The sequence below is a fragment of the Camelus bactrianus genome, chromosome 32 (genome assembly GCF_048773025.1).
Source record: "Camelus bactrianus isolate YW-2024 breed Bactrian camel chromosome 32, ASM4877302v1, whole genome shotgun sequence".
NCBI classification, from domain to species: Eukaryota; Metazoa; Chordata; class Mammalia; order Artiodactyla; family Camelidae; genus Camelus; species Camelus bactrianus.
The window spans coordinates 5854348-5871084 of NC_133570.1; the positions used below are offsets into that span (position 1 = coordinate 5854348).

The 16737-nt window shown below is 40.5% G+C and overlaps 1 protein-coding gene across 3 annotated transcripts; it reads right to left on the reverse strand.

Moving 5' to 3' along the window:
- Positions 1-939: 939 nt before the first annotated feature.
- DENR (density regulated re-initiation and release factor) lies at positions 940-12241 on the reverse strand. 3 transcript variants are annotated; one of them, XM_045506415.2, is made up of 9 exons: positions 12099-12241; positions 11411-11530; positions 11217-11331; positions 7509-7528; positions 6590-6674; positions 4758-4841; positions 2366-2482; positions 1331-1470; positions 940-1230 (listed from the first exon to the last, which is right to left on the reverse strand). In XM_045506415.2, exons 3-9 carry the CDS (start codon positions 11320-11322, stop codon positions 1186-1188), a joined length of 597 nt encoding a protein of 198 aa, XP_045362371.1. In that variant the 5' UTR covers positions 11323-11331; positions 11411-11530; positions 12099-12241; the 3' UTR covers positions 940-1185. The 3 variants fall into 3 exon arrangements, with proteins under 3 accessions (XP_045362371.1, XP_010968002.1, XP_010968001.1); XM_010969700.3 differs by having other exon boundaries at positions 11411-11453; positions 12099-12211; XM_010969699.3 differs by lacking the exon at positions 11411-11530 and having other exon boundaries at positions 12099-12129.
- Positions 12242-16737: the final 4496 nt, after the last annotated feature.

Here is a 16737-nt window from a genome sequence, read left to right on the forward strand (position 1 = left end):
TTCAAGATTGTAATTTGCATGGCAACAAACAATGGGTTCTAAATTTCTTAAAGGTGTCTTCCTTTCAATTTGTAGCACCTGACTTAAAACCTTTATAAAAACAAAGTTTAAATTCATGTAATGCAGTCATTAAAATTCATTGTCACTGTTTCTCTTGTGAGAAAAACACGTTTCAATTGCTGCTTCCCAGACTACATACTGAGCAATGGTGTATTATTATTTTCAATTGGTTAGCAGAATTTTACTCACATAAATTTATAGCCAGAACAAGAACTCATCCTCTCTGAATGGCCTTCCACTCAAAACAGTGATGGTAGTAATGTGTAAAATGGATTTGAGGGTCTGACTTCCTACTTAATATTATCAAACATGCTTCCAAGTATTCTTGGAAAATATTTTCAAATATGTGCAAATATTCTACCACATGACACACTACCATTTCTTTAACCATTTCCCCATTGTTCATTCAAATCATTTGCAACTGTTTGCTATTTTGAGTAGCGTTGTGACGAACACCCTCATCCAGTTTTAAGCAAGGCATTACATCTTTAGGATTAATGTCAAAGAAGTGGGTCCAAGAGTGAGATGGTTTTAAGGCTTTTAATATACTTTACCAAATAATCTCCAGAGTAGCTTTAACAACTATTAGCAACAATATGTTAATACGCCCACAAGGTGAACTTGGTGATAATGAAGCAAATTCAACCACAGATCTATTAGATGCTTAAGCATCTCAAAACTATCACACCAAAGAAGCAAGGAGACAGTTATTACTGGTGATGAAGCCAAATTCAATTTCTTTAAAATATTAATCAGCTTCAAAAATCATGATTTGACTAAATCATGATTATTTGTAAACTAATCAACAGAAAAGCTATCCACACAAAGTCTACAGTGTTTTTCCAAAAATAAAAAGTTAAAAAGAAAGAGAAAAGTCAGTACCAAATGACCAAAAATTTTTATTTAACTAAATTCTATTTCATGCATAAGCATGACAGTCTCCCCTGTTTATTAGACTTTGGCAATTAAAAAAAAAAAAGCAGCCTTATACACAACAGTGAAAATGCCAAGGGGGAGGGTAGGCTACAGTTTTACTGTAGGATAAATATATATATTTTTAAAAGGCCTCTCTCCCTTTGGCCATGTCAACAATCAGTTCAGACCATTAAATACAAATTTTCAAAATCACTTCTTCACTTCTCCAAGATCTTCGATGCTATCATCATCCACCTACAAAACACAAACAATTACATTTCATGAGTCCTGGTATCAACTAACACAGAAGCAACTTGCTTTAAGAACTTGTTACTACAAACACACAGATACTCACCTCTGGCCATTTTTCCTGAATGACATCAATTATGTCATCTGTAAAGTCTCCCTGAATGATGATTTCATCCTCCCCTGTTACTGAGGCACCACAGGAGAATTTCTGAGCAAAAAATCTTTGTGCTTCTTTAAGATCAATTTCTGTTATTTAAAAAAAAAGAAACAACATGACTATAATTGGAATCATACGTCAAAGGTATTTTTCCATCTTGAAATTAAATCTGCATTTTAAGTTCATAAAACAGGTTGTGTTAATGGATTTCATGTTCCGCTCAGAACAATAATTATAAACTACCCACAGCCAGTGATCTTAACATTAATAATTCAGCTTATATTTTCAAGGTCAAATAAAACCTCAGTACATAAAAATAAGATCATCCATACTACCTATAATTCATAGATACAGTTAAGACCAAAATAAATCCAGGAATACATTAATTCCAACATTACACATTCACTTCCAAGTACATGAAGTTCTTGTATCCTTTTTTACAAAAGAAAAATTTACAGCAGAGAAACAAGCCTAATATTTATGATGTGGTTTTTCAGTGACTGTTTTTCAGTCCATGTTGTCAAATGAAGAAGCCCATGCACCCTGGTTTCACTATTCATTCAAGGCTTCGAGGAACTGAAGGGGCCCTGAAGCAGGACATTCCCCCACTACCCACCTTCCCTCACCCTCTGCTGTCATCCCTGAAGGGAAAGGTTATTTTGCAACCCTCTGGCCTCTGGGCCTACAGGGACAGAGCAGCAGCACTGATGGACTTCCAAGGGAAACCTGTCTAGCCCTCCTCATTCTACATAAAGTGTGCCCAAGCAGATATTCTGGAAATGAAAAAGTTAAACGAGTCCCCCTGCAAAAGATTTTTAAGCTGCTTCAAAATTTGATTTTGAAGCTATAGTTAGAAATGCAACCTCTTAACAAAAAACAGAACTGTTAAAGTTTTCGTGATACTAGATATAAAAAAGAGAGGATGGATGGATGAATGAATGAATATAATTCACACACTTTAAACATACTTAGGCTTAGACTCACCAAAAGTTGCAAGGCCACACACTCTTGTTACGTATTTCTTCTTTGCTCTGGGAATTTTGGCTATTGTAACCTTCTGGGGTACAGTCTTCTTTTTTTGCTTTATTTGACCTCTTCCGCCTTATTTATTAGGAAAGAGCTCAGGATTAGCTGTTTTGTTTGTAACACACATAGAGAATACTGTCTTTAAATGTATTCATTTTCAAAAGGTACCAAATATTAATTTCTAAATTTTCTTTTTCTCATACAAAATTAATAAACACATGCAAGAGTATTCACTCAATCCACACCTACGAGTAGTGTGTGCACTGAGGGCTGAGGACACAAAGATAAACAGAAAAAGAACATAGTCCCTGCCCTCCAGGGACTCTCAGTCTAGGGCAGGGAGATAAAAAGTTAAATAACTACAGCATCTGATACATCCTGTAAGAGGATCCATGGATACAGCACTAGCAGAGCTTTGCAGAGGAATGGCCTCTGCTTCCAGAGGGGAGGAAAAGTTTCCAAGAAGAAGTGGCATCTAAGGTCTCCCAGAATAAAGAACGGTCCAGTCGAAGGGAGAAGGGCTGGGGAGGTATAAAAAGGATACTCCAGGAAAAGGAAAAAAGTACAGAGACAAGAAAGGGCATTATGTTTGAGAACTGCACTTGCCTTGATGAAGGACGCTTATGGATATGTGGGAGAGGAAGCCAGAAAAACAAAGATTATATACCAATCACTGAAGGACCAGTAAATCAGCTCTGTCATTTTATATTGTGGAGAGAAGCCAACGAACAACTGACTATGCAGCAGTGATGAAACCAGACTTACGTTCTGTCAAGATCACCCTACAGCAGGGAGGGTGGGTTTCAAAGAGCAAGGTTGATAGAGAGGCCACTGTCCCCAGCTCCTACATTAGTTCAGGCAGACATTAATCAAAGTCTAAACAAAGCAGTGGCAACAGAAATGGCCACCAGGCACAGGATATATAGAGGAAGGTGAAAAACAGAATTCAGAACTGATTAAAAGGGGCAGAAAGAGAGAACCTAAGATGGGTCTCAGGTTTCCGGCTCAGATGGCGGCATAAACTGTGCCGTCAATAACCAAAATGGAGAAAACAAAAGACATAGATTTGGGACTCAGTGAGTTTATTTTGCAAGTGCTGCATCTGAGGTGGCTGTGAGACCGTCCGTATCTCCAGTCTAGAGACGCGGGCCAGGACCAGAGATACGGATTTGGGAACTGTAAATGTGGAGTGGTGGCAGAAGTGAAAGATGTGAAAGAATCATCCAGGGAGGACAAGCAGAATGAGAAGGTTAAGTGGGCCGAGGACAGAATCCTGCGAAACACCAACTTTTAAGGAACAGAAGGGAGAAGAGAAGTCTGCGTGCAAGGCTGAGGAGGAATGAAAGGAGAATGAGGGAGGAAGCACACCACTTTAAGAAGGGAGCTCCAGTGCTCTTACCACTGAGTAATCACCCAGCCTCGTGCCCCTTGTTGGAGTGAGTTTCAGTGGCATGGAAGTCAGGTCAGGACAGACTGGGGAGTGAAGAGTGAATGACTGAAATTAAAGAGGGGACAGTGAGTGAGTCCAGTCTTACTAAAGAAGTCTGGCTAAGAAGGGCAAGGGGAGGTGAACAGGGCAAAGACAGACATGAGCTCTTGGGAGAACTTCTTTTTTTAATGCAAAGTCCTGAAAATATTTATAAGCCAATTTTAGTCATAGGGAAGAATTAATTAAGGAAGAAGAAACAGGTGAGGACAGGATCCAGGGCACAAAAGAATTCATTTTGGGAGAGGTAGACAAGTACACACAACAGCTATAAAAAGAAATTCAACTGACCTGACAGAAGTAATGAGAGAACAAAATCTTTTATAAATGTCCTCCCTCTAAATAGAAGACAAAGGTATTTTAAGGCAGGAGGGTATAGCTCAGTGGTATGTGCCTAGCATGCACAAGGTCCTGGGTTCAATCCCCAGAACCTTCATTAAAAAAAAAAAAAAAGCAAATCTAATTACCTCCGCTTGCAAAAAAATAAATAAATTTTTTAAAAACCCATAACACATAGGTATTAAAAATAATAATAAATCCTGTAGGAATACAGCCAATATTTTTTAAAAAGGTATTTCAATAAGGTAACAAAGTTTTTACGTCATAAACAAGCTGGCTGGTTGCTTTTTACACATATATATGGAAAATAAAGCACATTTTCTTAGGTTCGACTTACTGATAAAGCCCAAGTTATACGACATCCAGTCATCTTGAGAATATGATTCTGTGTCCCGCTGTATGGTATACACACGGAACTACAGTAACAGCTAGATGTTCCCCACTTTGGGAATGCCTTCATGTCTTGTTTCTTCTAGCAGAGGGAGGGTATGTTTGTGGAAATCAAATTATGGATTTAGGTCTCACCTCTCTTTTGTTTTTTCTTCTCTTCCTCTTCCCCTGCTGTTCCTTGACCCTCACTAATTCCAGTTTCTTGTTTGGGTGAATTTTCTAGATGTAAAAATGAAATCCAAAAGCATTAACAGCACTTCATATTTATGTTAAAAAATTACTTTTGAGGAACCTCATACACAAATACGGTATTTTACCAACTTATAAAGCAAGTGATTATATTGCTAGATTCCTCCCAAGCCTAATTCTGAAGTCATTATGGTAAGTGCATGGTGACAGAAGGTAAAACCAAGTCTTTGATATGTGAGGATGATTTTTTTAGCCACATTAAAGGAGCATAAAACACTCAAGCCTCCACAGAAGTGTTCAGCATCTAAACATACTAATCGTGTTAACAGAAGTCTGGTCCTGAATATGAAGAGCCCCTCAAGTCACATCGTGTCCTAGGCAGGTCATGTTCAGGACCTGCCACGCAGACCGACCGTCACACCAGAGTTGAGGGTTCTTATCCAAACACTGACAATGACTGTGTTGCTTCAGGGGCTGTGCCTCATGGAAACTATCTGAAAATCAAAGCAGCAAATAGTGGGCTAACACTGGATGTACTTTACAGGCTTATTCCCAGCCTGGGATCTTCCTCCTTCCTGCTACTGCCTTCATTTTTACCAATCTTGAAAGAGAAGCCACCAATTTCAGCTAATTGAGGACATCTGTTCCTCTGCAGTCTTCCTTACCTCTGGCAACAGCAACTCCATTCTTTTAAGTTGCTTGGGCCAAAAATGTGGCTGTCCCTTCCATCACATTACCCATGCAACAGATCAGAAGACCACGTCAGCTCTACCTCCAAAATCTATCCAGAATCTGACCACTTTTCACCACCTCCACTGCCCCCACTCTGCTTCAGGGCGCCAGCGTCCTGACCGGATTACTGCAGGAGCCACCACCTATTCGGTCTCCCTGCTTGGCTGCTACGACTCTCTTCAGCCTATTCTTCACACAGCAACCGAAGAGATACTATTGAAACGAAGGTCAGACCTTATCATCACTTTTCTGCTCAAACCCCTCCAATAGCTCCTCATCTCACTCAGAGTAAAAGCCAAGTCCTGGCCTTTAAGACATGGTCCTTCGTTACTTCTGACTTCATCTCCTACTCCTCCTTTAATAAGCTCCAGAAACAAAGGTCTCCTTGCCGTTTTCTAAATATGCTGGTAAGCTTTTGCCTCGGGGCCTTTGCGCTGGCTGCACCATCTGCCTGTAAAGTTCTTCTCCCAGGTATCCAAATGATTCTCTCTCACTGATTTTAGGTCTTTGTTCAAATGCCATCTTTTCAGCAAAAGGCCACTACCTAAAATTTCAAATTCCCTCCCCAACAATTCTTATCTCCATACTCCCTGCTTATCACTATTTAATGAACTCATTTCATTTGTCTTGTTTTACTTATTGTCTCTCCTTTTAGAATATAATTTCCGAAGAGTAGGTCTTGTTTACTGCTTTATTCTCAGCATCTGAAACAGTGTATAGCATATAGCACACTCACACAAAATAATCTGTTTCATGAATGAGTGAAAATATATATGCCCCTAAATCATTTGCTCTTCTTTATATAAGAAAGTTGATACTCTGACCTATCTTGTCTCAGAGAGATGACACATGAAGCAGTGTGTGATTTTATATATATAAGGAATTTTAACCCAAGAACTTAAAACAGTTTTAAAGTTAACAGATGTAGAAAAACATAATTCTATAATATCTTACTAAAAGAGAACTTCCATAGCTTTAAAATAATGCCTTATGTGCATCTGTTTCAGGTATACAAGCTTTGAGAAAGAAAAAAAGCACGTTCATACCTACAGTAAGTTTTGCAAACTCATTTGGAAAATTCTTCTCTAACCATTGTCTACATTTAGCAACATCAGGCATATATTCACAGTACTGGAAGGGGAAAAAGAACAAACTGAGTCACTATGGAGCATTGTCAATCATTTTAATTAAAAATCATTCCCTATGCTTGCTATATATAGAATGATGACAAAACTAACTACTCCCACCTGATATTTTATCCACAGGAAATCTCTCAACCAGGAAACACCCCCATAAGAAATTAAAAATTAAAAGGACTAAGCACCTCCTCACTATAGTAATTTATTGCTTCTCCAACAAAGGGCCATTAGAAAAAGGAGGAAACAGACAAAAACAAGCATGTCTACTTCTTGCTTTGAGCACAAGGTGTCTCATTATTTTCATGACTTGCCCAGAGAGCCTGACTTAGATGCTTATCAGCAGAAAGTCTTACACATAATTTATACTTTCTCTTCTCTGTTTGGATGTTTTATTTTGGCTTGAAGGTTACTCTTGTTTTATTAGCTGACTACTCATGAGTTCCATGCAAAAAACAAACTGTATAGCCAAGTGCAAAAGATGCACACAAAGGACTCAGAGTCTAAAGAAAATAATTTGTAAGACCGTAAAAGTATTCTAAACCGAAGTTCTCTATAAAAGGTTGAAACTCTGCCATCAAATGATAGAAAATGAAAAATAAGAAAAAGAAGTTCCCAAGCTAGCTCTGAAATCAATAACCTCAAATGCAGCAATTAAAAAAAAAAAAAGGAGGGGAAGGGTGTAGCTCTGTGGTAGAGTTCATGCCCCGCATGCACGAGGTCCTTGGTTCAATCCGCAGTACCTCCCTTAAAAAATAAATAAATAAATAAATAAACTTAATTACCTCCCCCAAAATTTAAAAAAAAAAAGAATTTTAAAAGGACTTACCTCTGTTGGTAATGAACAGACTGGGGAAATGGAAAGAAAAAAAGATTTAAAAATTTAAATAAATATATACACATACATATACAGGGCTCATCATAACTTTTATTTTACATTTGACAAAATGCTTCATTTCTATATTTTCCTGTAACTATTCTGTACCACTTCTCAAATACTATCCATTATGCGCCCCACATTTTTTTTGAAGTCAATGGCACATGGTTAATAGAGATATTATCTTGGGTTTTTTTTGATCTAAAGAAAAATGTCTCCTTCAGTTGATGGAACATCAAACTATACTATTTTGCATATCTTAAGGTTTTACCACAACCACTTCAATGGATCTGAAACTAATCTTACAGGGTAATAATTCTCCACACAACAAAGCTTGAATAGAGCTGGTTATTCTTTTGATAATTTCACCAAAACAGCCACTACTTTTTATTCATACCAACACATTTGTAGACGTCAGTAGCACTTTTGCTACCATTTCTTTGCAATACATTTTTCCTTTTCTTTTTTCTATTATGCTACGTAAGACCATGAAACTGAATGTTCTTCCTTAGAAGGGACATTGGCTCAGTCTTGTCATTGCATAGCCTGCAAAGGCTAAGGGACTAGAACTCAAAGGGTTTCCCAATTTTAACTCTAACTCTATTACTGGGTCAACTGCTTATTTTATTTTTATATTTAAGGTGAGGAATGGAGTAGTTCAGTGTGCCCAATACTTTGAGATTTGTGAGGGAAAGAAGGGGTGATACACCATTACTAACATACTGGGCACATGCCAGGCACTTTGCTATGCTTTACATTATTATGTTTAATCGTTACAACCCTATAAGGTAAGAATTACCATATATGTATTACAGGCAAGAAAAATGAAACTTGGAGTAAATAACCCACTTACATCTGGCCAGGACAGGATTTGAACCCTGGTCTGATTCTGAAGCTTGTGCTCTTAACCACTAAATGAGATCATACACTATGTAAAGGCAATGTAGCTGTGTGCCAGTCCATTATCACTATTTTATAGATGAAGCCTTGAAGAAAGTTAAACAGCTAATCCAAAGGTGGTATGAAGCAGCAGAAAACTGGAATCTAGCACCTCTTTATTTCAAGTTTAGAGTTCTCTCCCAGTTAAGCAGAGCTCTCTAATTCCCAAAGTTCAAGTTCAAATGCTAGTAGGTACAGATAGCCACACTTTGAGGATATAATTATAGGTTAAATATCATTACAGCAAATACTGAAGCCATAAAACTTTGCACACCATTTCAAATACTATTCAGTTTAGCAAAATTCTAATATGATGAAAAAATTCAGACAATTCTTTCAAGCTCCCTGTTATTTGCTTTTAAAGTCAATTTCCCTCCACAGATGATTTACTATTTGTAACCTGTACCTCTTCAATGAAAAGATCTAGCAGTCACCAGCTTCACATCCCTAACAGTGGAACAACCTGACATTATGTATCTGCTGATGTGACACAACATGAAGAACAAAGCATCATCCTCCGTGAAACCTCCTGCTGTGGTCTGAAGCACACACATTCATTACGCTGAAATTCTAATGCCCGGTGTGATGGTGTTAGGAGGTGGAGCCTTTGGGAGTATTATTTCATTTATTATTCTCAACAGCCCTCTAAAGCAGGCTCTACTGTTAACCATTTTATGGATGAGGGAACCAGCCAAGGCCACCCAGTGAGTAAATGGCTAAGCCAAGATTCAAACTCAGACTGACTTCAGATTCTGAAGGCTCAAATGTCTCCTGGGAAATGACCCCATCCTACCTACCCTTGTTTCTCACTACACTCCAACCAGCATTCTGCTCCAATCAGCCCCTTTCCTTCCCTTCCCTCTACCCTGAAGACACCCTACTAAACCTTGCTGCCATATTGTTCTTAAGAATTCCTTCACCTTTCCTTGCAACTTCTACTGATTATCTAAGGCTTCTCACTTCCTCACTTCACTTTCCCAGCTTCCCTCTGAACAAAGATCCCCCCTTTCCTGAAATCCTAATTCAGAGTTATAGTAAGTATCATTTAATTTAGCATTTAATATTCCTTAAGTGCTTTCCCTACAACTAGACCTTAAACTCCTTGAGGAAAAGGTAACACAGTCTCCATCTTAGTGCCTGGAGTATCAATACAAACCAGGGAGGGAAATAAAAGTAAATCTTTCTCAAAAAGGTTAGGAACCTCTGGTCAACACAAATTATCACTGGGGTGGAATGCATATTTAGTGGAATTGTTCAAAGCCATCTTAGCAGCGACACAAGCAACTGAACAGAATGCCTTTCATATACTGTATTTCATCAGTTCTCATTTTTGGGATTTTTACAGGGATGCATCTTATAAAATATGGCATCTTAGATTCGATGAATTAGTGTACAAAGAACAATAGCTCCTAACTACATCTGACAAACAAGGGTGAATAAACTATACTAAACTAGTATACTTTTCTAATAATAATAACAACAACAACACTTACTGTACCATGTTCTTATGCTAGTTGTTGAGCCACAAGCTTTGTATGAATCATTTGACTTAAGATGTGATCATCACCTTCATTTTACAGACCTTAAGAAACAGACCTCTAACCTTTGGTGAAATCAGGTAAGTTGCCCAAGGTCACACAGCTAGAATTAAGCAGGAACAGCTGGTAATGCCCAAGGTAAGGATGCAAACTCTGGTCCATGACTCCAAATGCAAACAGTATAACCAGGTATGATCAATATATTAACAAAACTCAATCAGCCCTACAAAAAGTTCCCCTGCCTACTCTCTGAGGTATTTTATACTAATTTTATTTTATTATCAAAGATAGTCAATAAATGATGAATTGACACAATGTTTTAGCTCAGTGACACCACTCTCCTTCTAGGGTACTTAAAACTCCAGGTGAAATCTCTATCGCACTCACAGAATGTATGGTCCACGAGAACAAGGACCTTTTCTGTCTTATTCATTATTCGGTCCCCAGCACCTAAAACACTGCTAGGCACATAGTAAGTAGTCAAAAATAGTTACTGAAAAAAATAGCATTTACTTGCCCTTTTACTTTACTGTCTTCAAAATTTTCTGAAACTTTCCAAGATGCTAATAAAATTAAGAGTATCTCTAATTCGTAAATATTTCTGTATTGAAAATGAGGAAAAACACGCAAAGGGAAAGTAAATCCTGATTTATATTTTATTAATCAAACCAAGAACACTTTCCCAAGGCTGAACTACCACCCATCTCTCCAACCTCGTCATCTTCCACTCATTACTGACACCATCCGTGTACTACACACTATACTAACACAAAGCTGCTTACTTCTCTGCAAACAAGCTTTTTCTTGAATAGCTGTTCACTTCATCTGGGATGCCCCCCCCCCACTTTCTTATCCAGTCCTTGTCATCCCTTAAGATTCAATGTCTCCCAAGAAGCTCACCTTTAATAGCCAGACTAGCAAGAAACATTAGGCTGAAATAATGTATTTGCAATATCGCTATTTACTGGACTGTAAACTTCTCCAGGCTAAGTAGCAAGACACAATTCACTCAGGTCAGGAAAATCTGTTAACCCACACCTCCTCTTCACCAACATCCCCACCTCCCAGTTAAGGATTCACCAAATGACAAAGACAGATGAAAAAAAGGATTACTAGTACTAAATGTATCATAATGCATAAAAATACAGTCAGTAAAAGCCATTTTCTGGCCTATAACACTTGCCTCCACAGTAAAGCACTCGAAGAGGGTAATCTGCATCTAACTTGGTATTGCTCCTCGGGTCTCCTCTGCAATCGTGCCCACCAGATTCAGAAATGTCAGCAGCCATTTCACAAACCTGTAAGCAAGGAAAATAACATATCTTCACTATTTTGGACCAAGACCCCCAGAGAAGCAGTGTTCAGATGTAGTCTCACCTCCTCCTACCAGAAATCTTCCCACTCCAAATCTGTTTCAATTCTTCGTTGAACGAAAAGATACAAGTTGCATTAAGATTCATAAAACATGAATAATTCTGGGCACACCATTTTCCAGGTCTACAGGGAGGCAAGTGACAACAGTGTCATGGACCATGACAAGCAGGGGTTGGGAGGCACTAGTGGAAGAGGAAGCAATGGGAAAAAAGGATGGGGAGAATGGCCTCGGTAGAGAAAGGGCAAAAGGTCTGAGGGTAATGTGGAAGGGATGCAAACTGCAGCAACAGAGGAAGGCCACAAAGCAGCTGGAAGAGGCTGGAAAAGCGAAGGGGTGGGTCACCGGAGGTGCCCAAAGGCAGGGTGTGGGCTAAATGCCAACGGAGGGACGCTGAAGAGTCAGGAAAGGGGATGGGAGTGGGAGGGGGCGGGGAGACCACTCTGTGACAACAGAAAATGTGGGCAAAAGAACCCGGAGGGGGCAAAATGCAAGATCACTGAGGCGCCAAGGGCGGGCAGGTGTGAGGGGGCGACCTGAGGCGAAGGGGCAAACGCGGGGACACCAAAGGGGCCCATGTGAGCGGGGGTGTGGAGACGCCCGGCCCGGCCCCCTTCCGCCGGGCAGTACCCCAGCTTCCTCCACGCTCTCTACGAGCTTCTCGGAAGTGGGAGAGGCACAAGGGGTTGTTACCCAGGCGGTCGCACAGCCTCCGCCGCCTCCGCTCCCGCCACTACCGCCAGCTGAAGCAACACATGCGACTCCTCTTCCCTGCCCAGAGCCGCCCGAGAACCCGTCAGCCCGCCGCGGTCCCGCGAGACAATGAGCCTTTATCGCGAGATTCAGGCCTCCTCTGGGCGGCTGTCGCGAGAAGCCTGAAGGCGCGGGCGGAGAGGAATAGGGGAGCATGCGCGTTTCGCTCAGGGGCGGAGCCAAGCAGCCCAGAGGCTGACAGCCAGTAGGCGGTGCTCGTTACTCGCGGGAGAGGATGGGTGGCGCGCGGTCCGCTCCGCGAAGGGGACGCTGATTGGGAAGCGGAGACGTGCGTCTAAGTCAGTAGTGACTCTCTATTACTGAGCCAGGGAGACGTTGCCCCGGGGTCTAGAGTGCTTTCTGGAGTCCTGACTAACCTTCAGCCTGTTGAATAAGTCATTCTTCCGCAGGGAGATTGCAGAGAAGGCATTTGATTTCATTTCAACACCGTACCTTCCATTGGCGGAATTCTTCTTGAAAAGAAAGTATCAGCGCTGTTTAGAATTTCCTCTTCACCCTAGCAACTGTTTGGTTTTTTTTTGGGGGGGGGGTTATTTATTTAAGTGGAGGTACTGGGTATATGAACCCAGGACCTTGTGTATGCTAAGCGTGCAGACGCTACCACTGAACTAAACCCTCCCAGCTAGGTTCACACCCTCCTCTTGTTTACCTATCCTTATGTGTGTTGTAACTTGGCATTAACTCTCACATCTCAGGCTTTCAGGAGGCTGTCAGGTAACCATAATCACACACACACACACACACACACACACACACAATGTGTCTTAGCTTTGCTTCCATCTAGTTGTTTCATTTTGGGAAGAAAAACCCTTTATATCCATCCTCAGCCTGACTCCCATTTGTGAATAACCCTACAACACTTGCAGAGCTGTAAGGATTAGGGAAATGGTGACCAAAAAGTGCTTTGTAGATGGTGTAGATTGTTCTTTCTATTTTGCTCTATCCTCCACTCACATCCACCTCATTCCCCTCCTTCCCTGTAACTTCATTTGCCACCACCACTACCACCCTTAAATTTTCTGCTCAGAAATTGCTTTGTGTGTGCACCCGAAGCCATCCAGCATAAAAATAATCTTTTCCACCAGAGACTGTGGCCTCTACTCAGACGACTTTCTTAAATACAAGAGCAGTTGCCCCCTCTTGCAAAAGAGTGTCAATCTATGTGACATTAATGGAAGAAGACCTTGTTCCCGAGCCTGTTTGATTCCAATAATAATAGCTTCCATTTATTGACAGCCAGTTCCCACTATGTGCCAAGAACCTGTTCATTTGGGGATACAGTCCAGGTGGATTCATTTCACAAAGCTTTCTTGTGTTCCAACTACATGCCAGGCACTCTGCTAGGTACTGGGGATACAGTGAACAAGAGACAAAGTCCCTACTCTCACTAAACTTAATCTTAGATGTTTCAAAAACCCTATGAAGTAGATATTGTCTCCAATTTCCACACGGATGGTAAAATCAAACCTCAATGGTGAGAATGAATTAAGTTCACATATGCTTAAGATCACACACAAATCACACAGCTAATAGCATGTTACTGATCTTAAGACATTTTTCACGTTTTCACCTGTCTCATATCAAGATACAATGCAATGGATGGAGTCTTAGCTTTGTGTCAGTTTAATTTGGCAGCATTTTTCTTTCTCAGTGATACATAAAAGAATAATGCATCTTTCAGTCAATGACATCTTAGATGTGATGAAATATCTAAGTGGCCAGTTCTGCGTGGTAGACCCAGTGTCTTCAGTTCCATTCCTCACCCTTTTCCTGCTCTGCTTTGTAGCAAAATGGTCACTGACCACTAGGACTGAATTCTCAGGCTTTCAGCTAGGTTCAGACAATGGGAGGCAGCAATGGGACCACCCCACTCACTTTGAGTAGCATCTCTGGCAGTAGATGGTTCTACCCCTGCATTAAGGGATCCCAGCCCCTGAGCTCCTGTAACATAAGCCCCTCCCTGGATCTAGTCTCTAGCCTTAGCAGTGGTGATTGATAGCTTTTTGCTGCTGCTAATCTCCGGAACTGCCTAACCACCTGTGTTTCACTTTTCAACAGTCCCATTCCCCGTGTAACCAATCCCCTGAATGAAATTCTCTTCTGCTTTAAATATTTAGATGGGGTGCTGTTTTTCTGGATAGACTCTGCCTGGTACCCCTGGCATTCAAACCCAGAGTCGCATTTCCTAGCCCACGGCCACAGCCTGTCAGCTCTCCAGCACTAAAAGGAGGAACAACCTATTAAAAAGAAAGAAATGTCACAGTGGTTTCTCACCAGGAAGCCACAGACTCTGAGTGGCAGTGGAATTATTGCAAAGAATACAGGAATCCAGTTGAGCATCAAGAATTGTCAGGAAACTGACAAAATATCTTTTAGACTTAAGCGTTACTATTTTCTAGCATAAATTACAGTTTTGTTCCAACGAAAGTCCAAAAGTTGAATCTCATTGACCTGGTTCCAGTTATGTCCATTCCTAACCAAACATAAACAAGCCCTGAGTCAAGTGTCCACTTTTGGAGCTGGGTTTGGAGAGTGGAGACAGGGTACATCCCAAAGGACATTTGAGGCACTATGACCAGAAGAGGGATGAAGTGTCAAAACCGACAGACATCTTCATAATCACATGTCCTAAAAATTATTTTAAAATCTAGTACCCTTAACACATCAAGTGGCTGTATAGGTAAGGCAGACTCCCTTACAGACAGAATCCTGTTTTATTTGGGAAAGCTGTGTGTCCAGCTAATGATACTTGATTCCCCAGCCTCCCTTGCAGTGAAGGCAGCTACATGATAACCGTTCTGGTCAATGAGATGTAGGTAGATGCTGAGAAGGGCATCTCTTCTCTCAGGAAACATTGTGAAAGATTTTTAAATGGACAAAAAAGAATACTGGGTGTCCTGTTTAATATTCTCTTTAGTGTCATCTTTCATTGACTTTGAACTATTGTACAATGTCATAAGTTGTAGAAACCTGATAGTAATGCAAATAGTCTCGTCCACAGAAATGCAAATAACTTGTGTCTGGTGGAGCTGTAATTGATTCTTTCTGTTGACTGGTTTTCCGTCCTACTTGTAAATTCATTTTAGCATTTCTGATTGCCTATCTATGTATATATGATTGCCTATGTATTTTTTTAAATTATCCTTTGAATCGGTTTTAACATCTGATTCCCTTATTAATTAAAGAATGAAATAAAATCTTTGACACATGTTTATTTATAATTAGACACAAGTCATGCTTTTATTCTTCAACAACTTTATCATTTCACATGCCCTATCCCATGTAAAAAAATGATCATTTAACACTTCTCAGATAAAAAGGCAAGACCTCATTAAAAACAACAACAGCAACAAAGATCCCTTGACCTTTCTGTCTTCTTCCTGACTGAAATGTGAGCATAAGCCATCTTGCACGCCAGAGAATGAAGGTGCCAGTACTAAAGCTTTCGGCCTGGAAGTAGGAATAGCCTGTGTTCCTGAGAGCATCGCTGAGTCGCCATATCAGCTCTTGACTCTTCCCCCTTCTGGAGTCTCCTATTGTGAAAAAAAAACGCCCCCATCCTCAGATCCCATCCCACCCCAAGTCTGTTTAAAGTAATATAGTAGCATTTTTCTATTATACTACAGAATGCATTCGTAAATGGTCACTGTCAGAAAGGCAGATACTTCCCTTAACACCAGAAGGGAACCCATGGTCAAGTAAAGCATGTGTGAAGGACAGAGACAAAGGTGAGACCTGGTTAAAAGATTAATGGGAAGTAATGTTGCAAGATCTGTCATTCAGATGAAGCCTGGAGGAAGGGGCGTTCTGACACTCACTTTCTGAGAAGACTTCTGTCAAAGGGAATGAAAGCCTGGGCTCATTTCTTAAATGAGAAGTGACTCCTTACCACACGTGATACCTTGTCATGACATCATCCATTTTCTCAATCATGGGTTTTGTTTTTCCACTCTTATGGCTGGCTTGACTTTTAGCCAAACATTTTCTTTCTTCTGGATGTTTCATTTTCAAGATGGTCACTTTGGGTGGCATGGATATTTGTTGATTGCCTTTCTAGCATCCCCTCTCTGTAACAGGTCCATTTTGGCTTAGAAGGGCTCATCTCCCCGACACTCAACCCATGTGGTCCAACTGGTCCTTCATAACCACCATCTCCCATTCAGAGGGGGAACGTGTGACCCTGGTCTAAGGCAATTAGCATGTGGTGTCCTGCTGGAAACCATGATTAATTGATTCAAGAGTAGATCAATCAGAGTGAATCCCAGCACACTTTTTCAAGGAGCGTCTAGAAAAGAAGCTGTCTCTTTCCCACTGAGCTTGAGTCTCGGAGGATGCACATCGAGTTGCTGGCAGCCATCCTGTCACCATGTGGCCTGGGAATAAAGTCAGTATGAACAAGAGTAGGGCTGAGAGTTGGAGAAGGTTTGACCTCTGATTCCAGCCACATCTGAGGTCAGCTCTAACCTTCAAACTTTTAGTTATAAAAGTCAACAAATTCCTATTTTTACTTAAGCCAGTTTAAACTGGAATGTCACTTTCAAATTAGTTCCAGTGTCCG

Coding starts and splice junctions, on each gene's coding strand:
- DENR (XM_045506415.2), bottom strand. CDS start 11,322: ATGGCTGCTGACATTTCTGAATCTGGTGGGCACGATTGCAGAGGAGAC. Junction 7,529..11,216: donor TCGAGTGCTTTACTGTGGAG/GCAAGTGTTATA, acceptor CCATTTCCCCAG/TCTGTTCATTACCAACAGAG. Junction 1,231..1,330: donor TTCAGGAAAAATGGCCAGAG/GTGAGTATCTGT, acceptor TGTGTTTTGTAG/GTGGATGATGATAGCATCGA.